The sequence below is a fragment of the Rhizoctonia solani genome, chromosome 2 (assembly GCF_016906535.1).
Source record: "Rhizoctonia solani chromosome 2, complete sequence".
NCBI lineage: Eukaryota > Fungi > Basidiomycota > Agaricomycetes > Cantharellales > Ceratobasidiaceae > Rhizoctonia > Rhizoctonia solani.
In genome coordinates, this window is record NC_057371.1 from 207,548 (window position 1) to 226,054 (window position 18,507).

General features: G+C 47.4%; 6 protein-coding genes across 6 annotated transcripts; 1 reads left to right on the forward strand and 5 right to left on the reverse strand.

The window, feature by feature from the left end:
• Window positions 1-1,203: 1,203 nt before the first annotated feature.
• RhiXN_04678 (mitochondrial chaperone BCS1) lies at window positions 1,204-3,190 on the reverse strand (the record flags this gene model as incomplete). Its single annotated transcript, XM_043324495.1, has 7 exons — window positions 1,204-1,736; window positions 1,795-2,132; window positions 2,182-2,304; window positions 2,365-2,469; window positions 2,525-2,624; window positions 2,683-2,866; window positions 2,921-3,190. 7 exons carry the CDS (start codon window positions 3,188-3,190, stop codon window positions 1,204-1,206), a joined length of 1,653 nt encoding a protein of 550 aa, XP_043176914.1.
• A 1,095-nt stretch (window positions 3,191-4,285) lies between these two features.
• Window positions 4,286-4,639, forward strand: RhiXN_04679 (PAP2 domain protein; the record flags this gene model as incomplete). The annotated part of the gene is made up of 1 exon (XM_043324496.1): window positions 4,286-4,639. The coding sequence occupies one exon, from the start codon at window positions 4,286-4,288 to the stop codon at window positions 4,637-4,639; it is 354 nt and encodes a 117-aa protein (XP_043176915.1).
• Window positions 4,640-4,793: 154 nt separating this feature from the next.
• On the reverse strand, window positions 4,794-5,267 carry RhiXN_04680 (NAD-dependent histone deacetylase SIR2; the record flags this gene model as incomplete). Its single annotated transcript, XM_043324497.1, has 3 exons — window positions 4,794-4,899; window positions 4,984-5,167; window positions 5,204-5,267. 3 exons carry the CDS (start codon window positions 5,265-5,267, stop codon window positions 4,794-4,796), a joined length of 354 nt encoding a protein of 117 aa, XP_043176916.1.
• A 166-nt stretch (window positions 5,268-5,433) lies between these two features.
• On the reverse strand, window positions 5,434-6,494 carry RhiXN_04681 (NAD-dependent histone deacetylase SIR2; the record flags this gene model as incomplete). The annotated part of the gene is made up of 5 exons (XM_043324498.1): window positions 5,434-5,574; window positions 5,630-5,770; window positions 5,827-6,187; window positions 6,242-6,285; window positions 6,336-6,494. The coding sequence occupies 5 exons, from the start codon at window positions 6,492-6,494 to the stop codon at window positions 5,434-5,436; spliced, it is 846 nt and encodes a 281-aa protein (XP_043176917.1).
• A 3,464-nt stretch (window positions 6,495-9,958) lies between these two features.
• On the reverse strand, window positions 9,959-12,273 carry RhiXN_04682 (Cellulase (glycosyl hydrolase family 5 protein); the record flags this gene model as incomplete). The annotated part of the gene is made up of 8 exons (XM_043324499.1): window positions 9,959-10,352; window positions 10,403-10,597; window positions 10,652-10,757; window positions 10,807-10,816; window positions 10,868-11,003; window positions 11,058-11,630; window positions 11,684-11,855; window positions 11,913-12,273. 8 exons carry the CDS (start codon window positions 12,271-12,273, stop codon window positions 9,959-9,961), a joined length of 1,947 nt encoding a protein of 648 aa, XP_043176918.1.
• Window positions 12,274-16,048: 3,775 nt separating this feature from the next.
• RhiXN_04683 (uncharacterized protein) lies at window positions 16,049-16,728 on the reverse strand (the record flags this gene model as incomplete). The annotated part of the gene is made up of 3 exons (XM_043324500.1): window positions 16,049-16,130; window positions 16,189-16,495; window positions 16,545-16,728. The coding sequence occupies 3 exons, from the start codon at window positions 16,726-16,728 to the stop codon at window positions 16,049-16,051; spliced, it is 573 nt and encodes a 190-aa protein (XP_043176919.1).
• Window positions 16,729-18,507: the final 1,779 nt, after the last annotated feature.

Below are 18,507 nucleotides of genomic sequence, written 5' to 3' on the forward strand. Positions count from 1 at the left end.
CGAGCGCAGGTGGTCCAACTCGGGCGTCCTCCACTCGGCATCGTGGCGGCAGGCCGCCAACGTAGGTGTACATGCATACATGGACAGGTCTCGAAAGAGATAGCTCCAGTACAAGTCATGATTGATTAATCAGCGCAACGATATTGAACTAAAGGCTGAAGAATATGACGGATATGGTGGTGGCCTATTCCTTAAGAAGCACCCAGGAAGTGCTCGTACAAAGGCCAACGTCCGATCAACGGAGCCTGGCTTTTAATTTTATTTATGTAATTTCTCAAAAGGGGTTTTACAGTAGGCTCTCGTTCCATGCTCGTTGATCGGCTCCAATCAAGGTGGCTGAAACCGGGATTTCAGCCATACTACTGGCCAAACGGTGATAAACCCCCTAGAAAGGATGCATGGAATGAGCACGGAATGAGCGAGCATGGGGTGAGAGACCATCGCAGTATTAGTTATATATATAGTTCCGGAAATAGCCTTATGTACATGTAATTGTGAATGATGAAGTATCAAAGAAGTCACATAATTTATCTCATCAGAGATGAAAAATTCGGTTCTTCATGGATCTGAATAGATTTGGTGTTGAACGGTAACAGTTGGTTCCAATTTTCGCAACAATCTGGGTATGATCATAGGCACTCGATACGTGCAATGATCAAATCCGGAAAAGTTAGTATTCCCTTTGCTCTAATTTGATACTGATTAATGCTCCATCACGGTGAACCCCAAAAGTACGGAAAATCAGCATGACGTCCAGATTTTGCCAGACATCCGCACCTAAAATCGCAGGATCCGCACCTCGAAGACACACAGGGGTGAGTTGGGCATGCGGATTCATGGAAAAACTGGTCGGATTTTGCCAACACTCCACATATAACGCGCGATTTTTCACGTTCAGAAAATCCGCACTTTTGGGGTCCACCGTGCATACCCAACGTACGAGTCCACAAGCGGAACAACCGCAAGTATTTAATTAACTCTACATGCGCGCAAATTCACCATTTCAATGTTGGCGAATACCGAATGTTTAGAAGGATTTAAAAATAAGTGATGTCACTATAAGTTCACTATGAAGACCAAGGCCGCAAAGTCCGTACGAATATATACATATTCGACAATTAATGGTACACGAGAAAGAGATAATGAAGCCATAACGATATTTTACAAGGTCGGAATTCGTATCGGTTCATCCTAGCTAAGAGTTCACGTACTCGGGTTATTGGTAGGCTCTATCTGGGTAGCTGCTCCTTCGGCCTCTCTCTGCTTTGCCTCTCTGGCCTGGCGCTCCCGGGATATCCATTCCAGAGCTGAATCCACTGCCTCCTTTGGCTGCCTTTTATGGCACATCAGGTGCCCTTGGAGTGCAGCCATCGATACTTCTTCTTCCGGTATCGCATTAGCGAACTGCTGTGCCAGATACTCCACGGTTGCAGCTGAAAGCTTGGGTGCCGAGCGAACGAACCCATCGGCCGATTTGAAAGCAGGACGGGAGGGGATCGAGGCAGTACTGGCAGTACGGGAACGTGGGGCTTCAGACTCGACCAGGGTTGAACCGGAAGAATCAGATACTGATTGGGAGACCTTGTCTTGCTCCGAATCGATTTCATCCACATGGGAAGAATCTGAAAGAGCCACAGGGGGGAAGAAGCTCTTGAAGAGTTGCTTGGCCTGCCACTTGGTGGCTAGGCGGAATTCTACGTGGACGTCCATTCGACCTGGACGAGTGAGAGCCGGGTCTAGCACCTCGATATGATTAGTAGTTGCAAAAAGAAGACGCCCCTCTTGCGCCGCAACTCCGTCGATCGCAGCCAGCAAACCAGCAAGAGTTACCACCCCCCTCATCGCTTCCGGAAGTAGCCGTACCGGCCGAGGATCCTCGGACGCCTACGGCTGTCGTGAAACTGGCGTCTATATCTTCAATGAGGGCAATGGCACGTGGTGGAAGATCGGAGATAATTTCATGCAGCCTTGCATCGTCGAAACCGCGTCGTGAAAGTGAGATAACGTAAACGTCGAGCTTTAATTCCCCCGCAAGAGCATGTATGAGACTTGTCTTTCCACTACCAGGGGCGCCATGCAGTAAATAGCCTCTTCGGAAAGGTATTCCTGATTTGTAATTGCCCTCAATATACCTTTATTTGGTAACGAAGTGTGAAAAGACACTCACCTCTTTCAGAATACCAGTTTTCGCTGGCCATGAAGTCTTTTGCATCCTCCATGATCATGTTTTTTATGCTGGGGTCGAGAACAATCGATTGCATCGGACGCTTGGCCCGAGATGCAGACCGATGCCAACAGTTGTACCTGAAATTGCCACGAAATAATGAGAAGACGCGCGCTAATGAAGAACACGAGGCTGCATACTGATCACATGTGTAGATTGATACACGGTTCTGATCCTCGCTTGTATATGCCTCTTTCGCCTCGCGGAGGAGTTGATTGATAACCTCTCGGTCACGGGCCAAAATGCTACCAATTAGTGATCGGTCAGGCATGTTCGCCGCGAGCAAATAGTAGCACATACCTGACTTCAAGAGTTTCACGCGTGCATCCCTCGCCCAAATCTTGTCTGGTGCGAGTCACACGCATCCAACGGCGGCGGAAAAACATAGTGTGGGTTGAACCTGGGAGGTATCCGGGCTCAGGTCTGCTTTGCGGCTAAAGCCTAAAGTCAGTACATACCATATGTGGGTAGATAGGCGACGGAGCGTGTGTCCCCTGTGGTACTAGTTTCACCTGGAACCACGATCGTTGCGTTTCGGTTAAGGCCATAGTCTTTGCTGGATATCTGAACCTCGCGGGCTTTACGCCAGGCAGGTTGAAGAGATAACCAGATAATCATCCAATCGTAAGCGACGTCGTCGTTCTACGTTGAAGGGAAGTGTCAAATAGAGTAAAACATTGTGGCAAAGTGGCTTACGTCGAGGTGGACGGTGACGAAGAAATATCCTACAAAACACCCCCAGGATAATGACGAAATACGACGAAGAACCTCGAGAGAGCCTCCCAGAATGAAGAGCTTTAGCCAATCCCGTAATCCAGAAAAGGAAAGAAGTATTGTGAACAGCGAGCTCAAACTAGTGACCGACGACAGATTTTCCGTATTAAAACTTGTGTCCGTCTGGTTGACCAGAGGAGACACTGGCACCGAATGAATAATAGGATGCTGATGTGCTGTCCAAGTCGTCATACTTCCGGAATGCTTGCTTGTACTTTTGTATGGAACAGTGACGAAGAAAATTGCCACAGGAGGGTGGAATGAACTCAGAGATCCTCAAGGACGGATATTTAAGTAGGGCATGTTTGGAGCAGTACTCGGTTGAATTATATATCGCAATCATGCGATATCCCGAATGATAGTATGCAATCACAAGGCAGTGACAACGCCAAAGACCGGATTCCGATTCCGACAAACTGGATCCGGTGCATGTGGCACAGCCTTCCCTGCCGTCTTGATTCGCACGCCGACCAGGTTTTGACTCGCGCCAACTGTGCACCGACCTTCTTGGCTGTGGGTATACTATACTGGAGATGAGCTCGGTACCACTATCCTCACTCTCGGTGACTCATGTTGTTTGTACGACGCCCGCAACTTCATTTTTCCTGACGTTTTTCGGAGTTCTGACCCATCTGAAACACCTCGTACGCAGATGACTCGGGTTCACATGTATCTCTGGCCCTTGCTCTCATTACACTAAGCCCTGTCTTGTTAATGGTGGGTCTCAGGCAACCGAGTAGCCCACAGCTCTGACTGGCATTTCTATCTCGGTCAAATACACAATGACTAGGCTGCTATGCTTCTCTATCAGTGTACACGAGGGAATTGTTAATTATCAATATGTGGGCCGGCCAACTTGCTAATGAAGGCTTTAACTGGGTCCTGAAGCAGATCTTTAGAGAGGAACGACCAGAAAGTCAGTCTTATATATTATTATTCCCATCAGCGACTCAGAACCTTCCTCTGAATTTAATCCATCTTGCCACTCCAAATTGGTATGCTTAGCGAGCCACGGTGATGGATATGGTTTCCCCTCATCGCACTCTCAATATATGGGGTATTTTAGTGCTTTTCTGGTTACCCATTTCATCACACGTCACCGATTTCCAAATCATCCTCCGTGGGCCCAAATTGTTCATCGTGTAATATTGTTTTGGCTTGTTAGCCTGGGCGGGTGTGGTGTGTTATTCAAGGTATGCCCACCAGATACGCTCTATTAGGAAAACAACGTTACTCCTATCCGAACTGCTGTCCTATGGTCATAATACGGCCATATGCTCCTTCACCATGTCTGGAGATCGCCGCGCCACTAGAGCTAATCCTGCCTCTAGGTACCATCTTACATATCACACGCCTCCTCAGATCATTTGGGGCTCCATTGTCGGAGCATGCGTAGGCATGAGCCACTACCTTGTGACCGAGTTCTGGCCGGCACGTTCCCCGAATAGCCCAGTTGGAAAACTGCGTTCGGCTATCCTCGATTCTCCGATCTCTCAATGGGCTCGGATTCGGGACGGTTGGCTTATTTGGAGCGACGGGGGCAAAGAGAACGAATATACACGCTGGAAGGCTGCTTGGGACGCTCGGACCCAATTTTCAGGTCAGAGTGTGCCTGAAAGAAAGGGGGCAAAACAGCTATAGGAGTGTTAACATATGTGCGCCTCAAAGTCAACAAATGAGGCATTTCACGTGCATAGAGGCGCTAGGCCTGTGCACTTGTCACATTATCCCAGTGGTCCAAAAATCTGGCCTTTATGGGCCGAAATAACAATAACACAATATTTGACCCGGTTCTCTATCCCGCTGCGCGAGGCGCTCTGTCCTCCATGTCGTCTGGCGGTGGTGTCACCACACCACTTTCCAACAACCTGTTAACCACCCGCCCTGCTTCCCCCTTTAGGCTATAAATTATTTCCGTAAATAGAATACAAACAATGTTTGATTGTCGTCAGCACAAGATAAGTCTCAAACTATCAGCCACATACTCTTTTGCCAATGTCCGAGTTGCAGCGCGAAGCACATCGCTACTTGCAGCCTCAACGATATCTACTTCCGGCACACCATGAGCACGAGTTGGTCCCAAGTTGAGTAACATGGTTGGTTTATTCAGTTCGATGGCATGTTTGAGTAACCTGGGACCACACATCGGCATAACGAGTAGGTCTTCACCTAATATGGATTTAAGTAAGAGAATCACGAACTTACCGAAATGCAGAATACGTTGCCAATGTAGTCCCGATGAACAAGACCCTGTCACTCGCTTCGACATCGGAAAATCTGTGGTTAGTGGCAAAATTAATCGGACTTTGATTTTTCACCGCATGTGTGGAGAGGCTCGCACGCACGATCTTTGTTTCACCTGCTGAGGGATCGATTCTCCAAAAAAGATCACGGCTGGCTTCATCTACACAAACTGGCTTGATCAGTACCCAGAATTAACTCATCCCGATTAAATCCAGGTGGAAATTATTAGAGATGAGCATGATACCCACTGCATCGTCACGGATTCCTTCCGCTAGACATGCTTTACAAACTGGCAGGACAAAGTTGCTAAAGTCGACACCACGGATATCAACCTACAGAACGAGATCTTATATAAGATACCACCCGGTAAATGACCGATAAACTTACGTCACCGTCTGGGTTTGTTCTAGGCTGGATACCGGTACGTGTCATCTCGTCTACAAAATCTTTCCAGGCTGGATTTAATCTAGATAGTTGGTCCTGAAATTCTTCGCGATTGACCGTATGGTTTTTCCTACAGTGGACCATCTGGTGTATTTGAATTAGATAATTGCGCCTATGAGGGAAGTATGAAGTTATCCTACATGCAACGTGCCATGAAGCTCGAGGATGTGTCCTGGACCATTCAACGGTGCTTCGTTGGGTACAGCCTTCTGATGGAGGCCGTCAACGTTTTGGGTGATTAACCTTGGAACGAATCCGGACCACTGTAGAGCGGCCAGTGCGAAGTGGGTTGGGTTCGGCTGTGCATCACGAACGGGGGGATAGCCGAGATAGGATCGAGACCAGTATCTTTGTCTAGTTCTATAGGTTAAATAACGTGAAGCCGTATTGGGGGTGTACTTGCCTGAAACTGTGACCTCTCGGGGTAGGATCAACGAGTTCATGGTACTGGTCCGGTTATTTGGTGTCCCTAACCGTATCATGGGGCTCACAAGAATTGGTCTGCTTGATTTCATTAGTAAATCATGTCATCCAAGGCGTTTGTAATGCACGGACTTGTAATTTGGATTCATATATCTCCCTGTGGTCCCTCGATATGCCTTCATAAGGCAATGAAATACGATGGTAATCTGAGAATAGCCTAGCTCACCCTAATCCCCGATTCCACGCTCACTCCTGCACCAGTGATAACCAGCGCGTTTCCTCCGCTGAAAAAATTCGCTACCCTCTCCGAAGCCTGCGAAACATCGATTGAAGTGCCCTTTCGAGAAAGCAGTGCCTCAGGTACCGTAGGGATCGTGATTCTCATTTATTTCGCTATGTTCGAAAAAAGGATGAAGTTGTGGTGAAAGCTCTAAGTACGTTGAGTCATGGCGAGGTCAGGATCGTAATTTCCGATGGCCATAGGTTGTAATTGAGGTGGATCGTATTACATCATCGACCCACCGCAATGGCATTCGTACACACAACAGGTATGGTTATCTCGCCATTGGTCGGAACTCCAGGAAGATCACAACCAAGCCCAGCTGAGTAAACGGACTTACACATTCATGAAGGTGAGGACAGTCACCGCTCATTAATATTTAAAAATCGACCCATCACTCTCCAGTAGTGCTTGCGCCAACCAGCGAACGAGTGGTCACGAAAGTGCAAACGATAGCGAAAAATATGGCTAAGACCTTCTGGAAATATTCTGATGCATACATCCATACGCGTGGTATGCATTAGTTGATTATTACTGGGCAGCAGAATTCGCTATATATCGTTATCAATTAAAATTACACATCTCAGGATCACTCGCTCCCTGTGTCAATTGGCTATATGTATACGATAATATGCGCAACAATATTGATTAGATTGATACTTCCGAATGGCAATGTGATTGCCTACCTCCTTGCATGTATGGGCTCCACATGTTCCACCATACTCGTGCATGGGAACGACCAGCCGTGAAATACGTTAAACTGGAAGTCTCACCAGCACTTACTAGATTTATGCAGCTTGCTTACTTTGTCAATCAATCGGCAAGACATCTCACGTATTGTGGATGAATTGGCACTAAATATACCGTCTCACAGCGTAAACGGGCTAACGGATGAGAGATATAGCGTTTATTTCAACATACGTTCGCCAATATCACAGATATTCAATGCAATTATACGAAGCCCTGCCTTCTGTAGACCGTTGCGCTGCCACTAGATACCCGAGTTCGCCTAGGCTAGGCAAGTGCGGCTGTGCACCTGGCAAGGCCCACTGCATACAACCTGGAGTTGCCACGGCCGTCCGACGATATAGATACTCCAATCTCGCGGTGAATAGTGTCGAAATATCTTCTAACTCTCGGATTCATCTATCTGGCCACTTTGCTATATCCCTTCGCTTGATGCTGGACCATACTAGCTATCCTTATTGTCGGGCCGTACTACTGGGTACGTTCACTTAATCGAGGGGACTATCTTGTAAGAAACTGACTCTAATCGGCTTTCCCAGGCTTGTCTTCCCTTAGCTCATTCATTTCGGCAACTGGGACAGCAGTGAATTTTCTGTCCCCACCGTCATCACATAAATACGCAGATTATCTTATCAAAAATAAATTTTGGATTTTGCAATGGACATACATAGGTGAATTCACAAAATTCTTATTCAAAGAAGTTTGCCATCTGAGACCCCGTATTTACTCTGCAGAATTGAACCGCTATGCCCTCCCTATCGTCATTCTCAATTATGGATCATTTCTGGTGATCTTCATTCTGATTGGCGTGCTAGAGTGGCGGCTTGACCTTCGAGTTTCACTCCGTACCAAGTACATTCTCATCGGGATAGCCTTCTGTGCTCAACTGAGTAGGTATTGCCTGTAGCTCCCTATCGGATGGTTTCCCGTAAGCGTACAGGTTATTCTAAGCATTCCTTATCCATAAGGTGAAACGGGTTACAACAAGGAAACAATTTTTATAGGTAAACAAAAACGACATCCACATTTTAGGAAAGGATAGGGTAGCTTAGCCTGGCTCCAGCTCTTACGGGAAGCCATCCATTCGGACGCTCATACTGACAAACCTTCAGCAGCCACCATCTTAGAGAGTCTTGTTTCTCCTAATCGCGAGATTTGTTCTATGAAAGAAGATCCATGGAACAAGTCCGAACTCCATACTCAGTACGTCCATATCGGGCGACTTTTATGTTCGAGCTGGGAGGTTGCTTTTTCAACATCAGTCATCTCACTTGTTGGGAGTAAGACACTGTACTTTTTTATTATCTATCCCTGCAGTTACTAATTAATGATATAAATTTCAGTGGCTATTTACTTGACAATACCTGCTTTTCCATATGCGCGGGATACAATTAAATGGATGCTACTACCGGAGCGTCTGAGGAAGCGTCCTAACGCCGACGCCCTTTCTGAAGAGTCCTCTTACCAGCCTAATCCCCGCATCCAGCTGAGAGCTTTGAAGATGGGGTACTAGATGTCACAAGTGACCCTGAGAATGCAAGTGAGTTTGATTCCTTTGTTCAAACTTTAGCGTTTTTAACAGTTTATGAACATCAAGGTAGCTCAAAGCGGATTCGAAAGGATACGTGATGCTCCCAAGTGAGGATGTAGGAGTAACACAGGCTGAAAGCTTGGTATAGATGAGCGTGAATCATGAGCGAGAATGTGATAATTAGTTACGAAAAATCAGTTATCAATCTAAGAAAATATCACCATCATGCGGCACCTGGCATAGTTGGTGCACTCTGGTACATACCTGTCCCCCTGCTAGCTTATCAGACACCGTACCCATGGTACCCTTCATGATATCAGTATCTTTAATTTAAGTGTGGACACGTGAGCCGCAGCGCACAGAGGCATCACATGCGATACTTGACCAAGGGCGGAGGTCGCGATCACATGAGTCGGCTTTTTTTTTTTTTGGATCCATATTTAAGGAGCTACATGCGAACAAGGCAAACCGCACTCACGTGAGTCGGCCGGCACCATTCGACACTGGGATCTTGGAATGGTATACCAAGCGCGAGGACTCGGACTGTACTCGCGTTTTTCAGCACCCGCCACCATCCCTTTATATTCTGCCGCATGTTTCACGATTTTTTTCTTCACGTCTTTATTTGTTTGTTTACTACTCATATTATCACACATCTATTCATAACATACTCGTCCATGTGCGGTTCTCTGCCACCCCAAGCCTTTCGATCCGGACGGTCGCAGTCTTGGGTGGCCCGGCCAACGCCCCTAGGCCGCCTGCCGGCGGCCACGGGCTTCCCCTCTTGTACCGCGTACAGAACCCACACATCGCCCACAGCGACCGACATAGGTTAAGTAACATGATTTACCACAACATCAGAGAAAACGGGAGAGCCGATGACTAATCTATTGTAGGAACACACATACGTCGTACTATACAACTAAAAGAAGTGAGGCCATAGTTGATTAGGACAAGTGGCAGCTAATATCAAACCGTGTCAGCCGGCATTCATTCCCTTTTTCCTTCGATAAGTTCAAGTTATTTGAACTATATCAATCAGCACGCCCAAAACGCGTACTGTATGCGTTCCACCAAGCTGAGACAAACCGAGTTACAACGTTAACCTGTTATACTAACACATCACATTGCAAGTGTAAGCGTTATTAGATAATTTCATCGACACATCACAGCACAAGGTCCATGTACAAAGAACGTGGTACAATAAACCCGACAAAAACAAGACACCCAAAAAGTTCACATCAGAAAAAAAAATGTCAATCAGAAAGTTCTGAACCTAAATGGGAAAAAACTAGTGCCTGGGCTCCTTGACGAAGCGCTTCCTTCCACCCGCCGCCGCGCACGCTGGCACAGCTGCTCCCACGGAGTTCCAAGGGTCAGGGTACGTACACCCAGCAACTGGCTGATAATCGTGCTCCCATGTCCCACTCTGAGTGGTCGGGACATTGAACCCCTTGAACTCGGGCCCGGGCAGAATGACTGGGGTACCAGTCTCGGGATAAACAGCGAGGTTAGTGGAGTCGACGATGTTCGTGGGAGGGAAGGGGTGAGCGGCGCGGTAAGCAGCGGGTGATACTGTTTTGAGTATGAGGAGTAAAAGTGGTCGTAGTGCGAGGGTCGGAGTTTCCGCAGGATCCAGCAGCGGTGCGCGGATCGGTGGGCATGTACCCACGTTCAAGGCCGAGCTTATACGACCAGAGGGGAGAATTAACTTGACCGGTGCGGAGAGAGGCACCGATTCTCCAAGTCCAGAAGAACCAATTCTGCATGGAGTCCATACTCGAAAGAGCAAGCTGCTTCAAGTTCCTTGGTCTCGTCGGTCCACTCGCTGGAGTCCAACCAGGGTGCACATGATCCGATGCGGGGGCCATTGTAGGTAGGAAGAGTACCGTCGTAACGATATCCAGAGCTAGCTCCGTTCAGGAAGTAACTAGAATGCCCATAAATAATTAGTTATGTCAAAATACGGCTAAGCGATACAAACGTACGCGCAATCATTGAATCCAAGAGAAATTCTCCGGCAGATACGAAAATACCCCTGTCCAGAGAAGAGTTGAAACGGTTGGACCATTGGGTGACGGGAGCCGGGTCTGACGTTCAAGCGGAGCAGGGTTCAATGGGGTTGCGAACGAGAAGTACAAATGGGCAGCTAGAGCTGAGGTTGGTGCATGAACGAATGTGGCCAAGGAATACCACTTACAGATAGCAAGGCGATCGGCACCGGCATGAAGCCAGCGGCGGTATGAGCGGCGAAGTCGAATCCATCGTGGAGAGAAATCCAAGGACCCTTTCCAGCACCAGTAAGAGTACGCATCATGTCGTGCATCTCCACGTAGCTAACACCAATCATAAACACGTATCAAGCGAGAATACAAGAAAAAACGACTTACAAGCTAGTAAGAGAATCCATGCCAATCGCTTGGCTCGCAGGCTCGTTCATAACACCGAACATCTGTACGATATCCTTGTACTCGTCACGAGAAATGAATTCGGTAATTGAGCGAATGACATTGAGAGCACGTTGAGCATTTGCCAAACCCATGTTGCCTCGCAAGAAGTTGATGTTGCCTCGCTTGCCAGAGTGATCGAAAGCATTCTGAGAACCGGGGATCGCATGGAGATCGAGTTGCATGCGGAGACCATACTTGCGGCACCATTCGATAGCCTTCAAGAAGTACTTCCAGGATACACGTTCAAGGAACGGCTCTTCTGGAAGCTTCGAAACGGCCCAGAACGGAAGAGGGACACGAACCCAGTTTAGGCCCGCAGCGGCGATTTGTGCAAAGTCTTCCTCGGTAATGAAGGTCGCATAATGTTCTTCTAAAACCTTCTGCAGTCCGGACGAGGCGTTGGCGGCGATAGCCTCGGAGAGGGTCCATTCGTCAACAGCCTGGGGCTGGTAAGGCTCGTACAATGCAGGAGCAATGAACGGTTCAAGAACAAGCCATCCACCCAAGTTAACTCTAAAGACCTCTGAGAAATTGAAAACAGAAATGGCAGATAGAAAACTACATACCCACGGATCTGATCAACACCGTACCTCCAAGGCTCATTAAGCGGAGGGGACCAGCTCTGAGCACGGGCCGAGTTATTGAAGGGGTTGGCAGGATCGAAGACCCAATAGCCTCCGAACTTGTTCGTGTAAGTGAAGGTAGTTCCGTCGTCTTTGGTAACAGTAGAGCCATCGCCTGAAATAACATCGGTATCAGTTGGGTGCGATGGGATATCAATAGCTCTGAGCCTACCGGTAGTGATCACGTTGTTCGTAGGGTTGCCGCTAGTTGGTTCGGGTGATGCAGCGCTGGTAGTTGAAGAGCCGCTGCTGCTAGCACTCGAAGCAGTTGAGCTATCTTTCTTGACAACCTTGAAGTAGACTGGGACGACAACAGCAACAACAATGACTGCAAGAGCAGCGAGCGCAACTGCCGCCCATACGGCTTTTCGCTTCTTGCGCGGTCGGCCTTCCGCCGAGGGCAGCACAGGCAGCGAGGTGTGCGAAGGGGACCCAGAGATAGGTGCCTTGTACGAACTCGCAGCACTCGTCGCAATCGAGTCGCGGTTGTTATCCTGCCCCAAGGGCTTTGGCGGCACAAGGGTATCAGCCATCTCCCAAGCAAAGGAAAAGAGGAGGAAGGAGGAGATGAAGACCACAATCTGTTCGGGCTCGTTTTAATCCATCCCTTTCGCCAAGGACAAGCACAGCTATACCCGAGTCGGGTACCTTGATCGGGTCCCTGATCGTCGCTCATTTGAGCGCGCTGAAATGAGCCACGTGACCGTGTCTGGCTTTCCCGAGCCGCCCAGATCGTCCCACCACTCCAGCAAAAATTGGCAGTTGCAGGCAAATGCCCCAGTACAAATACTACTCCTGCTCGAATCTCACTGTAGTACGCATACATCTACGGTAAACAGGACCCAAGGGACAAGGCAGTGATAAGACCAGCGGAAAGGAAAAGACTCCGCCATTCAACTTCGGGCGCTAATCTAGATAGACCCATTTAATCCACCAATCGGGGTATAGAGAATGTCCGACAAAGGCTAGGCACGTTGATCGTGGATCAGCCTGTATTTGCCCAGAACATCCAGCCACAAGGGACTCAACATAATATCGACATTGGCTGTGCTTCGACCTTCCTAAAGCGTCCATATGCAGGGTTTTCAAAAGTCCAATACCTGTCCGGTGCCGCACCATTGTTGAAGGGTCGCTGTCAAATCTGACGGACTGGACAGGTATTAAAGCGCGCAGGGTAGCATGTCAAAAAGAGTGAACAAGAGGCTACGAGTCTCAGCCAGGAATCCTAGGCTGTTGTATTGCTCCTTTCGCGATAGATACGTCAAACCACCGAGATGGATAGGCAGTTGTCTCAAGAGATTAAATGCAGCGAGAGGCGTGTCTTCTGTTCGCTCTTGGCGGAACGTTCGTTGAGGGGGGGGTGGTTAAGCCAGGGGTGATGAGTCGTGTTACATAAAGATTGATCCCCAAACTGGCAACTCTTGCCTTTTTCATAACGCGAATCCTCTCGTGAAGTTAACTATTTGAGCTGGGCAGGGTTCACGAGCGCTCGTAATCATCGGGGGATCTCGCTACGAATTCGAGGACAAGGCACGTTTCTGACTGGTTATAGATCCTCCGCACCATGAGGATACCATGCGAATGGACATGCCTTACAAGCGTCAAAGATGAGCGAGATCAGAATGAGGATACCGATATTAACTGCCGTAAACCCCAATGGCCGTGTGCCCTATGATAAGGACACTCTGATAATTTGCGAACAGGTACCATAGTACCCACCTTATGTCTTCGGGGTGTTCTATCTCGGGGACTCCCCGCTCCCCGCAATCCCGTGGCAGACCAATAAATTATTGAGTTATATCTGCCCAACGCAGGTACAATGTAGCTCGTGAAACTTGTGCGTGCACCAGTCTAGCTTTATCCTCCGCCCTTGGAAGTAACCAGTATTGAATACTCGATTATCTAAAATTTGACTATGACAATTTCTTTTTAGAAAGTTACGGGCCTTTCACTCAAATCACACGTCCAAGCTTAACTGTATCGGTGATTGGTCTTTAGTGATTTCAAGGCACGCGATTGTGTGCCTGCGACCTGGTAACAAAGGCATCATATGTATTATATTGAACATTATATATGCCCTAGCAACATCGCCGAGTGACTTGATGTGTATGAGCCTGGGTACTTTGAAGTACCTTTTCGTTCATGTTCTGTTCGTCCACGAGTATAGCTCGAATGTTTTCCTCGGCGCGCTTGTACTTCACAGCGGAGCGTATACGTATAGCCATGCATCAATTGATATACATGGGTCAATACCTCAAACGATATAAATCCCCCGCTCCAGTGATATAATTATGGCTAATGAACACAGAGGCGTGGGCAAATTTCCTCCTTACAATCTACGCTGAAAAGGGCACGCACGGGCATACGTGGATATAGATCGATGTCTTGTCTCATGCCTCTCCCATCGTTGTCGATGCAGGTTTGAGAGTTGAGCTATAGATAAGTCTTATTTCGGTGAACTCACCAGCGCGCTCTGGATGTACATTTATTGGGAAGGACGCAAGTTGCTACTGGACCCATGCGCTCGTTCCCATCCTTGCAAACATATCGATGTCCCTTGCGGTTCCGAAATCCGGTGGCTGTGCGCAAGGCATCCACTGGCACGCGAGATGTAATCACGTAAAGTGAAGAATCACTCATATCGCTTCACACTTGGGGACCCCAATCTTACCGAATCACGTCGATCCTGTTACTTGTGGCAAGTACGAGCAGAAAGTCAGAATATGAGTATTTTTAGTGCTCGGTCCTTTTATAGGGTTCGATCTTCTCGAATTTAAGCAATTGATTGGCCAAGCTGAAGGCTTCAAATTTCCGAAAAACGTATTAAGCAGTCTGTACAGGATGTCAGTAATCTCCCGCAACATTTTCTGCATGTTCTCGACAAACTTACTTCAGTAACTTGAGAGGCAGATTTAAGGCTTCTGTCCAAGCCTTGGTAGCGGGTTCAATATTTGTGACCGTATATATGTGGTGTGTTATTTCAGTATCATAACTCACTGAGTCTTTTCACTGGTAACTTTGGGGGCCTACACTGTGTTCTTACTCCCACAACGACCTTACAATGGCGTTTTATTAAGCGGTGACGTAGATGGAACATGAGTTTTGATATCTCTAGATAAGCCTACTTTGTACAATGAGGTTGACCTACCTCATACAGTTTGTTCGTCGATTATGAGTTTTGCTAGCATTTTTGAAGATTACTTCCTCATTCTAGGCCATTTCAACCACGGATCTTATTAATTGGCAGCCTGGTCCATTTTAGGTGGGACTTATCCTCGATATACTAGTACAGGTAATGTTCTCAGACTATTTGACTCCCTTGTGATAATCAAAGGAATGATACGTATTCAGTATTCCATGAATAAGCGCCAACATTATGCATCACTTCAAGCTTTGCCCTTCCTTACTTTGAACTCTTTGGTATGATCCAGGGTGCATCTCAGTGTTGGTCGCATTACCCAAGCTTTTTTGCTGTATCTAATAGGATGTATTTATCACCTTTACATGTATGTATCTCCATTGGATCGCCTGGTATTTTGTGAATCGGACGACTTGAGTACTGGCAATGTAGGCTACCCCCACTATCTATATCTTTCTCTATGGCCTATATTCCTTTAATCGGCTGTCCTTTGAATCAAGTTGAGAAACGCTGGTATAACTCTTGCTTTGTCGGTGTATTAAATCTGGTTAATTTGATCCAGGGGGCACCGTACCTGATAGATATACATCTAGGCTAATCAATCACATAAAAAATCTTCCTACTGTAAGCTCAATACTTGTCGTTGAGTATAAATGCGAATGTAGTCGGTGACCGTATCACCGCGAGAGTGGCAGTCGCCAATCAACACCGACTTAGGTGGCTAAAGTAAAGAGGGAGAGGGTCGAAAGTTCCTCCCAGGACCTTATAAGGTCACCGAGGGTGACACATGTATATGTTTAAGAGGATTAAACGAGGGTATATGGTTGGAGGTCGAACATGAATAAGTTGAAGTCAGACGAGCCAGCCAGAGAGGCTAATGTTGTCACGTGACGGGTAGCGCATATAATCTGGTATTAACGTACAAATGTCTCATACTCCTTGCACATACCGGGTTGAGAATCCCTGTTGGAACACCCAAATGTACATGATATCACCGGGTAATAGATTAGGTTCCGGGATAATTCTTAACCTTGCAGCGCGCTTGACGATCCGGCTGACAATCGTTTCATTTTCGGCTATTTGTGAGTCGTGAAGGAGTGTATTTGGAGCTATTTCCTATTACATGTACATGTATCCCAAATCATTTGAAAAAGCCTACTGAAAAGCACTCAGAGGCTAATCAGTCCCAGAACCTGGGCGCAGAGACCAAGGTGGACGTTGGCAAAGACACCAACCCCAATGTTGGCAACACTATCAACAGGATGTTTTAGAACGTCTGGTTTCACTGATGAGCTACCAAAACACTTACGCCTTCGCAACAAGAGTGACAATTCCGCTGACACATACACCCAGGTTCGTGAGCAAAAGTTGGAGACAGACATCGACCTTGGCGAAAAGGCCAAGGACGATCAGAATATCCAATTTGGCGCTAAGGCTTAAACCCAGTTGGACAATAGCGGTGATAATAGCGCCAACTTTAACAGCAATATCAGCTTGAGCTGAGGCATCGACATTAATATTGGTGCCAAGAGCGAGAATGGCGGCTGCGCAAGTATTGATTTTGCCAACAAGAATCTCGATCTGAGCAGAAATATCAGCAGAAGCAGTCAATCCAGCTGTACTAGTGTTAGTTTTGATTTGACCAAAAATGGGAGAAGCCCTCACCAATGGTATTGACGCAGACATCGACATCAGCTTGCAAGGCGACTACAAGTGTAGACAGATCACTGGCGTCGTTGCGAACCGTTAGATCTTTGGCGTTTGCCACAACTGTAGGGAGTGCCGAGACGAGGAAGGTCATAGATAGGACAAAGAAGAAGATAGTGGCAAGGCGATTTAACACGAACATGGTCGAAGGATATGTGGATATTAAAGAGTGGAAAGTGGAGTTTGATTAGTTGGCTTAGAGGCCCAGTGAGAAGTAAAGACGCAAGAATTGTGAGGTGAGAGTCCATTCGTGCCCGGCTTTATACCCAGGCCACTAAATGCGTGCGGCCACTTGTCTCTAGGTTGAATAGATTTGTGTCAATCCGCAGGCAAAGATACGAAATGTTCTAAGAATAATATAACTGAAACGCTATAGAAGGTAGGTACCAGGTTAAATTTCCGCTTCGGCAAAATGGAATGATTTCCATTTGTGCCACTGCGGCTGCGAGTTTGACCGAATGATGAAAGACCAATGTCATGTTTTTTCTACTCAGTATTATAAGTAGATTTGATATCGATTCGTGTGTTACATGTAAATCTTACTGCGCATATGATCACGGTTGAGATTTAGCCTATGCTCCGGTGTGGCCTTGTGTATGCTGATGAATGAGTATATGCGTGTATATATGTATCACTATCTAAGTGTATGTGTACATGAACAAAGTCGGTTCTCGACGCAGAACGGTGAGGGAGCCCGGGCCCGCCTTTGGCAGCCTAGGGGTGTCGGCCGTGCCACCTAAGGCTACGACGGTCCGGATCGAAGGCTTGTGGTGGCAGATAACTGTATGTGTCGGGTTTGTGTTGACGAGAAGGATGGTGGGTGGGAGAAAACTCAAAAGGTCTGATCCATATTGTACCTCGCGCTCGGTGATTGCTTGAGGTGGTGAGAAGGAGTCGTATGTGGAGGGCTCGCCTGACCGAACCTCCGTGCCTGGGCCAAGTATCTCATGTCAATCCTCCGCGCGTTGCAGATCACCTGTCACAATCATTAGTACCGTAGAGTTACGGGTCATTTGAGCTGGCGACAAACGCTGGCCTTTGTCCCTTGTAATTGGAGTTTAGCCGTAGTCATTGGCGATAATCACGATACTATGATCAGTAGTAACATTCTTTTTAAAATAAATAAATAAAAATAAATTTAAAAAATTGTTGTGCATACAGACCGTCGCGATAATCGTGGAATAGTTAGTGACTAATGGATGATTCAGGTCGCGGGTATCATGGGCTATCTTATCTGTTAGTTTACCTCCAGAAGCATGGCCACACAAGTCTAAATCACTTGTGCGACCACAGTATCAACCTTTGAGCTTTGATCAGAGGCATAAACCTCTTGAGAATGCCTTTCGATCTCTTGTGAATATCTGATTTATAATTAGGATGGGTTCTGTAATGGGGTATACAAGTTGTTCAACCCTTCCACGCCACTCGGGCATTCCGGATATGGACCATGGTAAAATTAATAAGCTACTATTTAATATAACATGTATCCTCTTCGATATCAGCTTCCGGCCAATAAAGCTGAAATATGGCTAATGTATTCTCTGCAAATGGCAAATTGTACCTGTTTGTCCCTTTTGTAATTCCATAGCTTGGCGCTTGCGCCTCCAGTCTCTTTCCATCCATACCACGTCCTGGGAACTGGCTGTTGCTCGCAGCACTACTTACCCGTGTCCTGTTTTTTCTGTAAGTCCCTCCCACCCACGCATCTACTCGGATACGACCTGGTTTGGCCGCCCACCCAGCTCACTCAGTGGCGCGGCCCCGGTGGCTCCCCGGTTCGGCGTACCGCCTCTCCGGCCCCCCACCCTTGTCGTCCACTGGTCCCGGTCGTATCTTTTACCATATGTACTTGTATCCTCCTTCGCGGCACCAGCCCAAGGCCAAGTATTGCACTTGGTTTGTTATAGTTATTGTGATGGCA